This window comes from Coregonus clupeaformis, chromosome 11, assembly GCF_020615455.1.
Source record: "Coregonus clupeaformis isolate EN_2021a chromosome 11, ASM2061545v1, whole genome shotgun sequence".
Taxonomy (NCBI): Eukaryota; Metazoa; Chordata; class Actinopteri; order Salmoniformes; family Salmonidae; genus Coregonus; species Coregonus clupeaformis.
This window is the reverse complement of record NC_059202.1, coordinates 52,320,722-52,339,570: the sequence shown is the minus strand read 5'-3', so window position 1 is coordinate 52,339,570 and position 18,849 is coordinate 52,320,722. Positions and strand designations below refer to the sequence as shown.

General features: G+C 44.2%; 1 protein-coding gene across 1 annotated transcript in view; it reads right to left on the bottom strand.

Annotated features, from left to right (window-relative positions):
* LOC121556646 (kinesin-like protein KIF1A) overlaps positions 1-18,849 on the bottom strand; it is a 150,303-nt gene that overhangs the window by 51,763 nt on the left and 79,691 nt on the right. Inside the window, 8 exon segments of the mRNA XM_045223583.1 lie at positions 4,075-4,183; positions 6,039-6,094; positions 7,744-7,862; positions 8,041-8,131; positions 8,382-8,547; positions 8,950-9,085; positions 10,886-10,971; positions 11,199-11,317. Of these exon segments, the coding sequence (XP_045079518.1) occupies positions 4,075-4,183; positions 6,039-6,094; positions 7,744-7,862; positions 8,041-8,131; positions 8,382-8,547; positions 8,950-9,085; positions 10,886-10,971; positions 11,199-11,317 (882 nt within the window).

Genomic DNA, 18,849 nt, shown 5'->3' with positions numbered 1-18,849 from the left:
AGTGTCACCAGCAAAGCACCCCCACACCATCACACCTCTTCCTCCATGCTTCACAGTGGGAACCACACATGCAGAGATAATCCGTTCACCCACACTGCATCACACAAAGACACGGCGGTTGGAACCAAAAATCTCAAATTTGGACTCCAGACAAAAGGAAAGATTTCCACCGGTCTAATGTCCATTGCTCGTGTTTCTTGGCCCAAGCAACTCTCTTCTTCTTATTGGTGTCCTTTAGTAGTGTAGTAGCAATTCGACCATGAAGGCCTGATTCACGTAGTTTCCTCTGATCAGTTGATGTTGAGATGTGTCTGTTACTTGAACTGTGAAGCATTTATTTGGGCTGCAATTTAAGAGGCTGGTAACTCTAATGAACTTATCCTCTGCAGCAGAGGTAACTCTGGGTCTTCCATTCCCGTCACGGTCCTCATGAGAGCCAGTTTCATCATAGCGCTTGATGTTTTTTTTTTACTACACTTTTTCCGGATTGACTGACCTTCATGTCTTAAAGTAATGAAGGACTGTCTTTTCTCTTTGCTTATTTGAGATGTTCTTGCCATAATATGGACTTGGCCCTTTACCAAATAGGGCTATCTTCTGTATACCCCCCTACCTTGTCACAACACAACTGATTGGCTCAAACGCATTAAGAAGGAAAGAAATTCCACAAATTAACTTTTAACAAGGCACACCTGAAATGCATTGCAGGTGACTACCTCATGAAGCTGGTTGACAGAATGCCAAGAGCGTGCAAAGCTGTCATCAAGGCAAAGGGTGGCTACTTTGAAGAAACTTAAATATAACATATATTTTGATTTGTTTAACACTTTTTTTGTTACTACATGATTCCATATGTGTTATTTAATAGTTTTGATGTCTTCACTACTATTGTACAATGTAGAAAATAGTCAAAATTAAGAAAAACCCTTGAATGAGTAGGTGAATCCAAAACTTTGACTGGTACTGTATATATATATATATACACAGTGAGGGAAAAAAGTATTGATCCCCTGCTGATTTTGTACGTTTGCCCACTGACAAAGAAATTATCAGTCTATAATTTTAATGGTAGGTTTATTTGAACAGTGAGAGACAGAATAACAACAAAAAAATCCAGAAAAACGCATTTCAAAAATTTTATAAATTGATTTGCATTTTAATGAGGGAAATAAGTATTTGACCCCCTCTCAATCAGAAGGATTTCTGACTCCCAGGTGTCTTTTATACAGGTAACGAGCTGAGATTAGGAGCAAACTCTTAAAGGGAGTGCTCCTAATCTCAGCTTGTTACCTATATAAAAGACACCTGTCCACAGAAGCAATCAATCAATCAGATTCCAAACTCTCCACCATGGCCAAGACCAAAGAGCTCTCCAAGGATGTCAGGGACATGATTGTAGACCTACACAAGGCTGGAATGGGCTACAAGACCATCGCCAAGCAGCTTGGTGAGAAAGTGACAACAGATGGTGTGATTATTCGCAAATGGAAGAAACACAAAAAAAGCTCCATGCAAGATCTCACCTCGTGGAGTTGCAATGATCATGAGAACGGTGAGGAATCAGCCCAGAACTACACAGGAGGATCTTGTCAATGATCTCAAGGCAGCTGGGACCATAGTCACCAAGAAAACAATTGGAAACACACTACGCCATGAAGGACTGAAATCCTGCAGCGCCCGCAAGGTCCCCCTGCTCAAGAAAGCACATATACAGGTCCGTCTGAAGTTTGCCAATGAACATCTGAATGATTCAGAGGAGAACTGGGTGAAAGTGTTGTAGTCAGATGGGACCAAAATCTCGCTCTTTGGCATCAACTCAACTCGCCGTGTTTGAAGGAGGAGGAATGCTGCCTATGACCCCAAGAACACCATCCCTACAGTCAAACATGGAGGTGGAAACATTATGCTTTGAGGGTGTTTTTCTGCTAAGGGGACAGGACAACTTCACCGCATCAAAGGGATGATGGACGGGGCCATGTACCGTCAAATCTTGGGTGAGAACCTCCTTCCCTCAGCCAGGGCATTGAAAATGGGTCGTGGATGGGTATTCCAGCATGACAATGACCCAAAACACACGGCCAAGGCAACAAAGGAGTGGCTCAAGAAGAAGCACATTAAGGTCCTGTAGTGGCCTAGCCAGTCTCCAGACCTTAATCCCATAGAAAATCTGTGGAGGGAGCTGAAGGTTCGAGTTGCCAAACGTCAGGCTCGAAACCTTAATGACTTGGAGAAGATCTGCAAAGAGGAGTGGGACAAATCCCTCCTGAGATGTGTGCGAACCTGGTGGCCAACTACAAGAAACGTCTGACCTCTGTGATTGCCAACAAGGGTTTTGCCACCAAGTACTAAGTCATGTTTTGCAGAGGGGTCAAATACTTATTTCCCTCATTAAAATGCAAATAAATTTATAACATTTTTGACATGCGTTTTTTAGGATTTCTTTGTTGTTATTCTGTCTCTCACTGTTCAAATCAACCTACCATTAAAATTATAGACTGATCATGTCTTTGTCAGCGGGCAAACGTACAAAATCAGCAGGGGATCAAATACTTTTTTCCCTCACTGTATATTTGAAGTCAGAAGTTTACATAATTCTTAGCTAAATACATTTAAACTCAGTTTTTCACAATTCCTGACATTTAATCCTAGAAAAAATTCCCTGTCTTAGGTCAGTTAGGATCACCACTTTATTTTAAGAATGTGAAATGTCAGAATAATAGTAGAGAGAATGATTTATTCCAGCTTTTATTTATTTCGTCACATTCCCAGTGGGTCAGAAGTTTACATTCACTCAATTAGGATTTGGTAGCATTGCCATTAAATTGTTTAACTTGAGTCAAATGTTTCGGGTAGCCTTCCACAAGCTTCCCACAATAAGTTGGGTGAATTTTGGCTCATTCCTCCTGACAGAGCTGGTGTAACTGAGTCAGGTTTGTAGGCCTCCTTGCTCGCACACGCTTTTTCAGTTCTGCCCACAAATCTTCTATAGGATTGAGGTCAGGGCTTTGTGATGGCCACTCCAATACCTTGACTTTGTTGTCCTTAAGCCATTTTGCCACAACTTTGGAAGTATGCTTGGGGTCATTGTCCATTTGGAAGACCCATTTGCGACCAAGCTTTAACTTCCTGACTGATGTCTTGAGATGTTGCTTCAATATATCCACATAATGATGATGCTGCCACCCCCGTGCTTCACAGTTGGGATGGTGTTCTTCGTTTTACTGTGGATATAGATACTTTTGTACCTGTTTCCTCCAGCATCTTCACAAGGTCCTTTGCTGTTGTTCTGGGATTGATTTTCACTTTTCGCACCAAAGTACGTTCATCTCTAGGAGATAGAACGTGTCTCCTTCCTGAGCGGTATGACGGCTGCGTGGTCCCATGGTATTTATACTTTCCTACTATAATAATATGCCATTTAGCAGACGCTTTTATCCAAAGCAACTTACAGTCATGCGTGCATACATTTTTGTGTATGGGTGGTCCCGGGTATCGAACCCACTACCTTGGCGTTACAAGCGCCGTGCTCTACCAGCTGAGCTACAGAGGACCACTATTGTTTGTACAGATAAACATGGTACTTTCAGGCGTTTGGAAATTGCTCCCAAGGATGAACCATACTTGTGGAAGTATATAATTTTTGTTTCTGAGGTCTTGGCTGATTTCTTTTGATTTTCCCATGATGTCAAGCAAAGAGGCACTGAGTTTGAAGGTAGGCCTTGAAATATATCCACAGGTACACCTCCAATTGACTCAAATGATGTCAATTAGCCTATCAGAAGCTTCTAAAGCCATTACATACTTTTCTGGAATTGTTCGAGCTGTTTTAAGGCACAGTCTTCTTAGTGTATGTAAACTTCTGACCCACTGGAATTGTGAAACACTGAATTATAAGTGAAATAATCTGTCTGTAAACAATTGTTGGAAAAATTACTTGTGTCATGCACAAAGAAGAAATTTGTGGTTGTGGTTGAAAAACTAGTTTTAATGACTCCAACCTAAGTGTATGTAAACTTCTGACTTCAACTGTATATATATATATATATATATATAGTATCTCTATGGAAAACTCACTCTCCATTGGCCTCCAGTTCGCAGATCTCGAAGAACACCATGAGGTCATACTTGCAGTGGCAGGGCCCGGCTGTAGGGCGCATCAGGGTAGTCAGCTTGGTGGCAGGGACTAAAAGGAGAAGGTGAAGGAAGGGAGACAAGGTTACCACCGAAGAGGACTCACTCTTCAGTAGCAGGGAGCAGGGAGAGCTGTGAAGGGAGAAGGGCTGAAAAAAGGAGATGGGGAATATTGCAGTGAGAGATAGAGGAACCACTCGGTACAGTCTTGCGGAAAAGGGAGGGCAATAAATACAGCGGTCATCCCTCAACATTACAGGGATGTGGCCCTGCTAAAAAACTACCTGTCATTATTTGGGTCTATATACAATATTTCTCAAGTAAACAACACAATAATAAGTGCATTGTTCCAAAGTAGCTCAGGTCCTACATTGGAGAAGAATCAGAAAGAGAGGTTAAGGTATGATTGATCAAATACACAGATCTTTTAGACTGCTATCAAAAAACTACAAGCAATACGGGATTGCTTACGGTAACTACAGAAGTTGAAAGCTACATAGATCCATTTGAGGAAGAGATCACAGGAGGAACTGTAGGGGAAATCAACCAGGCAGTGAACAGCAGACACACAACAAGGGACGAGAAGAGAGCCTGTGGAAAATCCCTGAAACACAACCTCCTCTTTTGTTGATATCAGCTGGCCAAAAAATATATTTTCTTCCTTTATGCTGATGTTGATAACAGAATGTAGGAGCAATACGTTAATGTGTTTGTCTGTGACTACAATCTATTTGGTAATCTATTGGTGCTAATTCAAGATATCTGTTTCTATATCTGATTTACAATCTATCGTCTTGACTGCATTTCCACAGGCAGCTCAATTATTATATTTTCCCCAATTATTGGCAAAAGATCTGATCTGATTGGTCAAAAGACCAATTTGTGTCATAAGATCAGATTTGGGCTGCATGTGTAAATGCACATCAAAGTGATATAAAGAGAGGTTAGTTTCAGGGACTTTCATTGGCCCAGACACACAGACAGTAACCAACCCGGTTTCTGGGCTCTGATAACTGAACAGATAGAGAGGGGCGGGGCTGGAAGACTGGGTGGCCCCTCCCCCTCCAGGAGGAAGGAGGCAGCCAATCCGGCTGCGGACAGGGCGTGGCCTGACAGAGAGTCCACCAGCGCCCCATTGAACACCTCTGGGACCAGGTAGCGAATCAGCTCCAGCGTCTTCTCCCGGTCGGGCGGCGTCTCGTCGTCTGCTGCTTCACAGTCACACGCAGAGTAACACGCACCCAACAACATTGAACTGAGCTGACGGGACATTGCACAGTATAGTACAGCCAACAGCATCAAGCGTGACATTACATAGACTAACAGTATGGAGGCAATGCAACAGGCATGCGCTGTAGGCAGCAACATAGAGTACTGTACACAGGCCATACAACAGAATGATACACACTGTATACTGTGTACTGTGTACTGTTTACTGTGTACTGTGTACTGTGTACTGTGTACTGTTTACTGTGTACTGTGTACTGTGTACTGTGTACTGTGTACTGTGTACTGTATACTGTGTACTGTGTACTGTGTACTGTGTACTGTGTACTGTGTACTGTTTACTGTGTACTGTGTACTGTGTACTGTGTACTGTTTACTGTTTACTGTTTACTGTATACTGTGTACTGTGTACTGTGTACTGTGTACTGTTTACTGTGTACTGTGTACTGTGTACTGTTTACTGTGTACTGTGTACTGTGTACTGTGTACTGTTTACTGTGTACTGTGTACTGTTTACTGTGTACTGTGTACTGTGTACTGTGTACTGTGTACTGTGTACTGTGTACTGTGTGCTGCTTCAAAAATAAAAACAGACATATCTTCATGTAGATCCATTCTTTTTTTGTAGAAGTCAAGTTCTTTACTTGAGTAAAACTGAATAGCATGGTTCTGGTGCTTACCTGGTTTGGACAGGGGCATGACTTTGGGGAACTGCCTCCTGCAAGTACGCAGAGGGCTGGTGGGAGAGAGACAGGTACAGGAAGTTATAAATGATGTTACCGCCACATCAAAAGACCAGGGCTTCGTTTCCCAGAGCCTTCGTAGCGTTAAGGTCATCGTTAGAACCTTCTTACGATATATATTTAGTAGCCAAGGTGTTTCCCAGAACCTTTGTTAGTAACTTGGCTCTTAAAGGACGACTGCACTTCCTGATTTGGCCTCAATTTAGATTTGGTTGATAAAGAAATGCTAGTGGCCATGAATTCAAAGGTGAGTTGGTTTCGGGGTGTGGTTTTAATGTGGGTGTCTCTAACATGTAAATGCAAATATTTTCATGTTGCACACCTTTTAGTTTTCTCATTAAATGCTTTCAATATTTGTAAAGTAATTTCTACAATTTATAGTTGGTTTAAGTTTCTTAAGTCATTGACATTTTTTACTATTGGAATTGTAACATATTGTTAATATGTACATTGTGTAATTTAATGATGGTCCCTAACTAGCCCCATAGGGATATCCAAAGTCAACCCAAATTTACCACAGGGATTACGATTGGGTCGCATGCAGCTGCACTCCGAATGTATGATTTCTTGTGTGCTGACAGCTGTGGGCATGTGGGCAGGTTTGAAACAAATTCAACCTTCATTTGCATTGTGATGCCACAAGTATCACACAACTCGGTTTTGGATGAGACTGACTGTATGACCCAAATTATCCTATTTACACTTTGTAGTAAATTTTGACAGTAGAATAAATGTTTCTGACTCATATTGACACCTCATAGGATGTTTTCTAAATGAGAAGTTTGTTTTCAGGGGCAGTTGCTCTTTAAAAACCTTTGCACATCTATGAGTGATCCAGACCGCTCTTAAAGCCGCCAAAGTGTGTCGTTTGATGCTTTTATTGCCCTCCCGTGTCACTTTATTCACAGAAGATCTCCGCTAAACAATCATGTTTAGGCTATTTGTGTGACTATTTGTGTGACTGTGGCTGCCGATAACATCAGAGCGACGTTGACTACAAATACAAAGTTGCCAAACTATTTGAAATTGTTACAAACAAGTGAAGGATAAAATTATGCTTCAAATGAAAACGGAGATGACTGCATTAAATGATAAATAGGCTAAGTGGGCCTACTGTATATATTGCAATCATACTGAAATCTATTTCATGTTCAATCAATTGAGTTCTATTTTGCCAGTGGGCTATTGTCTGTCATTTTTGCCTCTATGTGTTTCATGACGTGAGACAAGAAGTTCTCAACGATGTTCCCAATCTGTGATTTAGTGCATTATTATTGTGTAAGCGTAATAAACTGCCTCAATATTTGTAGCCATAAGTGTTAATATCTCTGTAGGAGCTGATCCATCGTCAGTGTTGTGGAATAATTATATTGTTAAGGTAAGATTTGAATGGAGAAAGCTGATCCGAGTGCAGCGCTGCTTTTCTTTCGATCCTATCAGTAGCGACACATGGTCTGACGCACTTAGACAACGTTCTCTCTACGTGCTTGTTTGGGAAACACTCTTAAAAAGAGTTGGCTCGTAAATAACGATACATCTGGTACGATCACCGTAAGGCTTAAGTTACATCGCAACTGGGGAAACGAGACCCCTGTCAATTACAACGAACACAATGACGAAAGTGACCAGCGGACTACTGTACCTGATCAGGTCCTTGCAGAGAGCAGGGAAGGGCTGTTTCTGGTAGTGACCAAACACCTCAAACACCACAGGCTGGGTCTTGATGTACTCTACAAAGGATTTGGTGACCTCTACAGCAATCTGTTGAACCAATAAAGAGATACTAGCTACAACCACTTCAGAAACAAAGCATATCAAACCATCACATTTATTTCACTAATTGCCCACTGCATACTACAGTATTTACTGTAAAACACTTTGTGACAACTTCTGATGTAAAAAGAGCTTTATAAATAAATGTGATTGATTGACTGCTTACGTTCTGTACGTGGTAGAAGCCCAGAGGAGGGCCTCGCCCTGTGTTCTTCAGAGGCTCTGTGGAAAAGGCCTCATCATGGCGGTGGATGAAACTGTAGGCAATCCGAAAGAGAGAGGGGCTTGTTATCTATCACTCACAGTCTGTTACGGGATCTAATAGATCTGTCGATCTGAAAGATCTTTGATAATAGAAGAAGAAGAAGAAGAAGAAGAAGAAGAAGAAGAAGAAGAAGAAGAAGAAGAAGAAGAAGAAGAAGAAGAAGAAGAAGAAGAAGAAGAAGAAGAAGAAGAAGAAGAAGAAGAAGAAGAAGAAGAAGAAGAAGAACAACAACAACAACTTACTTGAACTGGCAGAAGATGTCAGCGTACTCTGCAGAGATGCTGGAGGCCTGGAGGACCGTCACTCTGAAGGTGAAGACGTTACCTATCCTCAGGTGCTCCAGGGCTCCGTCCAGAGACTCTCCCTCCAGGTTGGCCTTCAGGGGTCTCTCCAACTCGTCTGGACTCGCTAGGGGGGGGGGGGAGAGAAGAGACATTGAGTATATGTAGTGTGCTAATTCACCACACTACCCTACATCCTTACTTACAACAGTATACCTTCAGGCTGTTGTTTCACTCTGGCACACTCTCATAAACACACTACCTACCCGTACATAAATACATTTGACATAATGAATATACCTACTGCACACACAGACCACACCCACACAAACAATTTGATGAGAGACCACAGATAGTCTCTCTCGCAAGACAGTTTGATGAGTGACCACAGCAGCTGAGACAAAAGTTTGATGAGACATCACAGAGAGATGAAGACAGTTTGATAAGAGACCACAGTGGCTGAGGAGAGACAGTTTGATGAGAGACCACAGTGGCTGAGACAAGAGACTACACAGCCAGTGGTCGTTACCCGCACATGTGTTGTTGTTGACCTCATCGGCTGAGGGCTCCATCCCTGAGTTCTGTCCCTCCCCCTCCACAAAACGCAGCTCCTCTTGGGACGCCCCGGTACGGGACAGACCAGCGGGGCACGACTCAGCCTGGAACTGACCACAAGGGACAGCATACAGTTAGCAAAGCTGGGAGCTAGGCCTAGTCACTGACTAGCCACGAGATACTGTAGCATACAGTTAGCAAAGCTAGAGAACGTTGCCAATGACCAGCATACAGTTAGCAAGGCTAGAGAACGTTGCCAATGACTAGCATACAGTTAGCAAAGCTAGAGAACGTTGCCAATGACTAGCATACAGTTAGCAAAGCTAGAGAACGTTGCCAATGACTAGCATACAGTTAGCAAAGCTAGAGAACGTTGCCAATGACTAGCATACAGTTAGCAAAGCTAGAGAACGTTGCCAATGACTAGCATACAGTTAGCAATCTAGAGGCGGTAGTCTAGCCACTGACAGTTAGTAAAACTACTGTAGAGGCAAAGATCTTTATAACTAACCCAAGATTGACAACAGCCTGTCGTTTCCAGTAGGAGCAAAGTAATCATAGTGGACCGAACAAGCAAGGAGGTGGGCAGAGCCAAGCACGAACTAGCGAGATCCTATTACTTTCTAGCATGTATTTGCATATTTCCGTTAGAGAATGCCTACTATGTGAAGTGTGCGTGTGCAATAACTCAATTCGCCCTTGAACTCCTTCTAAACAACGCCAAATGTATTTTTACTGCCGGCCACTGGGCTTCCTCTCATCACCATATTTGGTGGTGAGTGGAAATGCCAATCGGATTCTTCAGATTTATACATCCGGTGAAACATCTGGCTCATTGTTCTATCTGTGGAAGAGGTGGTAGCAGGGGCAGCCACTGACCGTTAGCAAAGCTAGTGGGGTCAGCCTAGCCACTGACCGTTAGAAAAGCTAGCGGGGGCAGCCTAGCCACTGACCATTAGCAAAGCTAGCGGGGGCAGCCTAGCCACTGACCGTTAGCAAAGCTAGCGGGGGCAGCCTAGCCACTGACCGTTAGTAAAGCTAGCGGGGGCAGCCTAGCCACTGACCATTAGCAAAGCTAGCGGGGGCAGCCTAGCCACTGACCGTTAGCAAAGCTAGCGGGGGCAGCCTAGCCACTGACCGTTAGTAAAGCTAAGCGGGGGGCAGCCTAGCCACTGACCGTTAGCAAAGCTAGCGGGGGCAGCCTAGCCACTGACCGTTAGTAAAGCTAGCGGGGGCAGCCTAGCCACTGACCGTTAGTAAAGCTAGCGGGGGCAGCCTAGCCACTGACCGTTAGTAAAGCTAGGCCATTGAGGACATCTCCATTTTGAAGTAGTACATTTTCCTCTTCTACTACGTCTATGAGTTGGCAAACAAACTGAAAGGGTGCATAATAATAATAATAATAATAATAATAATAATTATAATAATTATAATAATAATTTGCCATTTAGCAGAAACTTTTAACCAAAGCGACTTACAGTCATGCGTGCATACATTTTCACGTATGGGTGGTCCCGGGGATCGAACCCACTACCCTGGCGTTACAAGCGCCGTGCTCTACCATACTGCCGGCTGGAGTGTGTTGTTTGAACAGATATAAAGCCAAGGTTGGCGATGTACTGCCACCTGCAGTTATGGAACGTTTGCTCACAAGTATAATTAATCGGCTGATGTCTCCTGATAACCTGGATGGAATCATGTGATCCTTCCTTAACCCCATAGGAAGTCTCACCCAGCTGACTACTTCAAAATGGTGAAAGTCCTCAATGACGCTCAGGCTTTTGGGCACTAGAGTCCTCCATCTATCTCTAAGAGGTTGCTACCGACAGTTACCTGGTAAAACTAGGGGAGCTACATAGGCACTGACTAGACAAAACAATATCCTCTGTTGGTTTGCTCTGGAGACATACCTTCTCAAACTCCCGGTCCTCGAAGGAGATCTTGGCGGTGCCAGACTGGCGGACACCGGAGCCGTAGTCGGGAGCCTCCTCATCAGCTGGAGGGAAACACAAAACACCTTCACTTGACTTCCTCTAGAAGTCACACTCAGTCTGTCCTAGAGTCAAACCCTACCTGAGCTAATATACTGACTGTAATGAGGGTCTTATGAAGTCCCCAGTACTGTACAGATCCCCCTATGCTTCATGTTAGGCCATTAGCTTGTTTGCTGTATTGAGTTTGATTGATTGTAATGGGGGTGGAGGTCTGTGGTCTAGATCTTACCTGAGATAGCCTGTACAGCCACCCTGAGGAATCCTTTGACCTCTCCCTTCTCACTGACGATGGCCACACGATGGACCAGGGGCACAGGGTACAGCAGGTTACTCAGGTACACAAAAGCTCTGTAGGGGAGGGAGACAGGGAGAGAGGGAAAGGTGCAGAGAGGGAGAGAGAGAGATATAGACAGATAAAGAGAAAATAACATTGAAGAGAAGAGAAGAAAAGAGAAGAGAAAGAAAGAGAGCGAGAGAGAGAGAGAGAGAGAGAGGGAAGGGATGAGAGAGAGAGAGGGAGGGGATGAGAGAGAGAGCGAGCGAGAGAGAGAGAGAGAGAGAGAGAGGGAGGGGATGAGAGAGAGAGAGAAAGAGAGAGAGAGGGAGGGAGGGGATGAGAGAGAGAGAGAGAGAGAGAGAGAGAGAGAGAGAGAGAGAGAGAGAGAGAGAGAGAGAGAGAGAGAGAGAGAGAGAGAGAGAGAGAGAGAGAGAGAGAGAGGAGAGAGAGAGAGAGAGAGAGAGAGAGAGAGAGAGGGAGGGGATGAGAGAGAGAGAGAGAGAGAGAGAGGGAGGGGATGAGAGAGAGAGAGAGAGAGAGAGAGAGGGAGGGGGGATGAGAGAGAGAGAGAGAGAGAGAGAGAGAGAGAGAGAGAGAGAGAGAGAGAGAGAGAGAGAGAGAGAGAGAGAGAGAGAGACAGAGAGCGAGAGGGAGGGAGGGGGGGATAAGAGAGAGAGAGAGAGAGAGAGAGAGAGAGGAGTGAACGTACTATTAGAGAGCTCAGAGAGACCAGAACAGTGAGAGAGATAACGTACAGAGATATTAATGAGATAATAACGTAACATTAACACAGCACGGGACGAACACACCAAGCTGCAAAGCAACCAAACAGAAGCCGGGACTGCACTCGACTGTATGTCTGTCTGTCTGTCTGTCTGTCTGTCTGTCTGTCTGTCTGTCTGTCTGTCTGTATATTTGTAGCTTCAATTGACTGTGACACATAGCCTACAGCTTGATACGAACAGACACCTCAGAACCCATTCTGTCTGTCTGTCTGTCTGTCTGTCTGTTTCTGTCTGTCTGTCTGTCTGTCTGTCTGTCTGTCTTCTTCCTGCCTGTCTGCCTGTCTGTCTGTCTTCCTGCCTGTCTGCCTGTCTGTCTGTCCAGCCAGCTACAGCATGGGGAGAGCTTGTCAGTACAGACTACAGGAGACATCCCTTACAAGTAACAATACAGTGAAATCTGAGAAGCTCTGAAAGTCTGTAAGTATCATGATAAGATCACCTGAACAAGTCTTTGTCATATTGTTGAAGAGATTTATGGCAGATGTGGGAACATCTTCTTAAGGATATTTTGTTTCACTCTCTTGTCAGAGACCATAGCTCCTATACTCTGTAACATGCTGTAGGGTTAGCTCCTATGCTCTGTAATATGCTGTAGGGTTAGCTCCTATACTCTGTAACATGCTGTAGGGTTAGCTCCTATGCTCTGTAATATGCTGTAGGGTTAGCTCCTATGCTCTGTAACATACTGTAGGCCTACAATTTTGTCTTGCTGTGAGGACCACATTTCCGAAAAACCAATGGGGCGGGTAGACATTTAAGGGGTAAAGGAGTGGTAGGAAGGGGAGGCTAACGACAAGATTGGTGAGGTGTAAAGAAGGCATGCTCGGAACAAAAAGGCCTTCTTGACTCAAAGGAATCGAAAACAAATCAAGCAGAAATCATCATCAAACGGAACATGGCTAAAAGCTTGAACCAACAGCCAACAGCTTGAAATATGTTACGACGGGGGAAAAAAGGATGACATCATAAATACAAAATAAGCCACTCCCATGAGAAGTGGAGTGTGGTTTGTGGGGGAGCCAATTCCCATGTAAAATTTTACAAAAAAAGGTCAAAATAAAGAATATTGTGCTCTGGCATGCCTAAAAGAGACAGCTGCAGTAGAAACCAGCTCTTTCATCATTGAGATATTGAGTCTTCCTGAATCACTTCCTGAATCAGTTGTTTCACATGAATCGTTTGATGAATCATTTGATGATTCGTTTCTACTTACTATCAAGAGAACATTCATGACATGGCAAGAACATTTAGCAATGAGTGGCATCTGTCTGCGTTATGCAAAAACAAAAACAGATGTCAGAAGATATATGAGACATGTCAGTGTTTAAGATGATGGTCTCCTGCATTTTAGACATACAAAAAGGTGAGACACACACCTCAAGCATTCGTTGAGCAACAACTTTGCTTGGATTACAAGTGAAGCAAAGTGGCATGGATGAATCCACCAATCAGGGGCAGGGTCATCATCAAGAAGGATGTCAAGAAGGAGCATCCATCCCTGATCTGTATAGCCTAGATCAAGCCCTGGTGTGATCTGTATAGCCTAGATCAAGCCCTGGTGTGATCTGTATAGCCTAGATCAAGCCCTGGTGTGATCTGTATAGCCTAGATCAAGCCCTGGTGTGATCTGTATAGCCTAGATCAAGCCCTGGTGTGATCTGTATAGCCTAGATCAAGCCCTGGTGTGATCTGTATAGACTAGATCAAGCCCTGGTGTGATCTGTATAGACTAGATCAAGCCCTGGTGTGATCTGTATAGCCTGGATCAAGCCCTGATGTGATCTGTGTAGCCTAGGTCAAGCCCTGGTGTGATCTGTGTAGCCTAGATCCTGATGAGATCTGTGTAGCCTAGATCAAGCCCTGGTGTGATCTGTGTAGTCTAGGTCAAGCCCTGGGTCAAGGTAAGTGCTCACAAGACAAGTCATTTCTGATGAGACTCAAAGTATGACAATTATCAAGAAAAGCATAAAAGCCCCAAAATGTCTACCAATATATTTTGATATTTGTTGGGATTATGGATTTATATAGATTTTTTTTACTGTCAGGTTTTGAACAATATAAAAAACCTTCCATCTTTGGAGTATGACAGTTAAATAAGAAGCCTAATTTATGAAAAGAGCAGTGTGGCTGGTAGTTACCAACGACGACACTTCTCCCTCAGAACCCAGGCAAGGAGCGGTGTCTGAAGTTGGAGTGCCTCTGATGGCCTGATTCATGAAAGGGCTTCTAGAGAGCTGGTAGTGAGCTGGTAGGGAGCTGACAGGGAGCTGGCAGGGAGCTGGCAGGGAGCTGGTAGGGAGCTGGCAGGGAGCTGGCAGGGAGCTGATAGGGAGCTGGTAGGGAGCTGGTAGGGAGCTGGTAGGGAGCTGGTAGGGAGCTGGTAGGGAGCTGGTAGGGAGCTGGTAGGGAGCTGGTAGGGAGCTGGTAGGGTGCTGGTAGGGAGCTGGTAGGGTGCTGGTAGGGAGCTGGTAGGGAGCTGGTAGGGAGCTGGGAGGGAGCTGGTAGGATGCTGGTAGGGAGCTGGTAGGGAGCTGGTAGGGAGCTGGCAGGGAGCTGGTAGGATGCTGGTAGGGAGCTGGTAGGGAGCTGGTAGGGAGCTGGCAGGGAGCTGGTAGGGAGCTGGTAGGGAGCTGGTAGGGAGCTGGTAGGGAGCTGGTAGGGAGCTGCTACGGTGCTGGTAGGGAGCTGGTAGGGAGCTGGCAGGGAGCTGGCAGGGAGCTGGTACAGTGCTGGTAACGAGCTGGTAGGGAGCTGGTAGGGAGCTGGGAGGGAGCTGGTAGGGTCTACAGTGCCTTGCAAAAGTATTCAGCCCCCTTGGCGTTTTTCCTATTTTGTTGCATTACAACCTGTAATTGAAATTGATTTGGATTTCATGTAATGGACATACACAAAATAGTCCAAATTGGTGAAGTGAAATGAAAAAAATAACTTGTTTCAAAGATTTCAAAAAAAATAATAATGGAAAAGTGGTGTGTGCATATGTATTCACCCCCTTTGCTATGAAGCCCCTAAATAAGATCTGGTGCAACCAATTACCTTCAGACGTTACATAATTAGTTAAATAAAGTCCACCGGTGTGCAGTCTAAGTGTCACATGATCTCAGTATATATACACCTGTTCTGAAAGGCCCCAGAGTCTGCAACACCACTAAGCAAGGGGCACCACCAAGCAAGCGGCACCATGAAGACCAAGGAGGTCTCCAATTAGGTCAGGGACAATGTTGTGGAGAAGTACAGATCAGGTTTGGGTTATAAAAAAATATCAGAAACTTTGAACATCCCACGAAGCACCATTAAATCCATTATTAAAAAATTTGTGGAGATTGGAGCATCTGTCCATAGGACCACTTTAAGCCATACACTCCACAGAGCTGGGCTTTACGGAAGAGTGGCCAGAAAAAAAGCCATTGCTTAAAGAAAAAAATAAGCAAATTAATTTGGTGTTCGTTTAGATGAGACTAAAATTGAGCTTTCTGGCCATCAAGGAAAACGCTATGTCTGGCGCAAACCCAACACCTCTCATCACCCCGAGAACACCATCCCCACAGTGAAGCATGGTGGTGGCAGCATCATGCTGTGGGGATGTTTTTCATTGGCAGGGACTGGGAATCTGGGAAATTCTTGAGGGAAACCTGTTTCAGTCTTCCAGAGATTTCAGACTGGGACGGAGGTTCACCTTCCAGCAGGACAATGACCCTAAGCATACTGCTAAAGCAACACTCGAGTGGTTTAAGGGGAAACATTTAAATGTCTTGGAATGGCCTAATCAAAAGCCAGACCTCAATCCAATTGAGAATCTGTGGTATGTCTTAAAGATTGCTGTACACCAGCAGAACCCATCCAACTTGAAGGAGCTGGAGCAGTTTTGCCTTGAAGAATGAGCAGAAATCCCAGTTGCTAGATGTGCCAAGCTTATAGAGACATACCCCAAGAGACTTGCAGCTGTAATTGCTGCAAAAGGTGGCTCTACAAAGTATTGACTTTGGGGGGGTGAATAGTTATGCACGCTCAAGTTTTCTGTTTCACCCCAAAAAATATTTTGCATCTTCAAAGTGGTAGGCATGTTGTGTAAATCAAATGATACAAACCCCCAAAAAATCAATTTTAATTCCAGGTTGTAAGGCAACAAAATAGGAAAAATGCCAAGGGGGGTGAATACTTACACAAGCCACTGTACCTCAGAGCTCATAGGGACTAAGACTAAGGGGGCTTTCACACCAAAATGGTTTGGTGCTGTTTTTCTGAACTCTGGTGAGTTTACCCCCTTAGTTGGGTTCACTTGGACTGGTGTGAACACTATCCGCACTCGGGAGCACACTAAAAAACACACGCGGTTCGCTCAAAAAGGGTTGTCTCAGTCTGATTCAGTTCGTACTGAGGTGCGCTTCGCTGCAGGTGAGAACGCAGTCCGGGCCCAAACACAGCAAAAATAACTAGAGTCACACAGTATTATTGGTTGCATCATAACTTGATATGTCTGATTATGTGAGTATAGCATCAGATATGGGTTGCTTCATGTCCAGCCCGGTAAACCGATGATCATAGATGGATTTAACTTCAGCAATTTTTTGTCCAATAAACAAAATTACTTGCATGGAAACCTGCGTTGTTTCGTTTTCTTTTTAGATTACTATTATTATTATTTTTTTTACATTTGGTAACGTGAAACCAACCAAACTAAAAATAAAAATAAATATAGAATGTAATAATGGAACTTAATGGAGCTGCGATTAGAACTACAGCTCAGAACTATGTGTGAAAACACCCTGAGAGAGCTGAGGCAAGTCTGGAGCTAGCAGCTAGCATAGAAGAGCTGGAGATATACGTCAGGGAGGGCCTTATATAGTTATAAGGGAGGGAGTGCCTCTGATTAAAGGGTAGTGTGGCTGGTAGTTAGCAGTGACATCTATCCCCCCAGACCCGACAGAGGCTAAGAGCTGAGGAAAGGATGTTTGACTGGAGCACAGGCTTTATGGCCATTGGAGTTACAGTGTGTAATGGGAGTGCCTCAGATGTGGACACATGAAAAGGGGGACTGAACGAGAGGCAGGGGACCTTGGGTAATTCAGTATTGTTTCTGATCTCTGTATTGGATGGACCCAACCAAAATGATGTCACTCCCAATAATGTGTTCTCATGCTACAGCTGCAGATGCCTCTCTGGAAAATACTGCCCTTCCAGATGCAATGAACATGCTAACTTGTAAAAGCAAACATAGGTCAATGTGGACGTGTGTAGTTTGGTTGCCAAACAACGACAGAACCTCTATCCAGTGTTTTTTTATTATTTTTAAACATTTATTATTATTTTTTATATATATATTATTTTTTAATTATAATTTGTTTATTTATTTATTTATTTATTTTTATTTTTTTTGGGGGGGGGGATGGATCAGCTTAATATTGCAGATAGATTGTATCTTCTATCAATGTAATTGTCTGCATCACTTCCAATCCCCCATGTTTTTTATATATATACTCCCCTTTATTACTTTTCAACCCCGCCATCCTTTCCCTACTTGGAGTAAATTAGTAAACAACAACCTCTATCCAGTGTTAATATTGTTGTTAAATCCTAATTTCCTGTGGTGTGTGTGTGTGTGTGTGTGTGTGTGTATGCAGGTGTGTGCGTGCATTTGTTCGTTTCCCATTTTGTAGGTGTTGTGCATGTGTGTGCGCGCGTTAGTGTGTGTGTTCCCTCGGGCAGCAGAGAGAACCAGAGTGTCTCAGTGTGAAAGAGCTAGTTTCCACCCCCAGCATGCTCCTGAAACCTCACCAACCTTCCCACTACACTGAATAACGGAGAGCGGTCATAAAAGGGATCCAGGCCTTCGCTGGAGCCGCCTCGGCACAGCTCTCCCTCATCATCATCATCATCATCATCATCATCATCACCCGAGCTCCGAGCACGGGTCGTCCAAAAAGATATCATCGTCCAGATCCTCCAAAGCCTCCAACTCCTCCTCCCCTCCTCGCCCTTCCGGCCGAGCGTCAGCCAGCTCAGTTAGCTCGGAGGTGGAGAGGGTGGGGGAGGGAGTGGGATCACTCATGCGCTCGCTCATGCACACGTTGAAAAGGGGGTTGCTGGTAGGGGGGTGCAGCCAGAAACATGGGAAGTAAGTTAGAAAGTGGACTAAAACAGATAGAAACACACTGGTAGGTCTAGATGGAGGAATAGGTAGGGGAGCAGTTCAGCTGTAGAAAACCTCGGTCATGTTCACCAGGCACGAAATGGAAGAAAAATGGTCCGAAACGGAAAGGAAACAAAGAGTTACAATGTCAAAGTTTTCGCTACAGTGTGCCCTTAATGAACATGACCAATGGGTCCCTTCAGGTTCATATGGAAGACTGGTTGATCTACTAAAGGCATCTATCAATGACTGCTAGAGGAGAGGTTCAAATCTAATCAAATTGTATTTGTGACATGCGCCGAATACAACAGGTGTAGACCTTACCGTGAAATGCTTACTTACAAGCCTTTAACAAACAATGCAGTTCAAGAAATAGAGTTTAAATAAACTAAAGTAAAAAAAAAAAAGTAACACAATAAAATAACAACAATGAGGCTATATACAGGGGGTACTGGTACCGAGTCAATGTGCGGGGGTACAGGTTAGTCGAGGTAATTTGTACATGTAGGGAGGGGTAAGGTGACTATACATAGATAATAAACAGAGAGTAGCAGCAGTGTAAAAATGGGGCGGCAGGTAGCTTAGTGGTTAAGAGCGTTGTGCCAGTAACCGAAAGGTCACTGGTTCTAATCCCTGAGCCGACTAGGTGAAAAATCTGTCGATGTGCCCTTGAGCAAGGCACTTAACC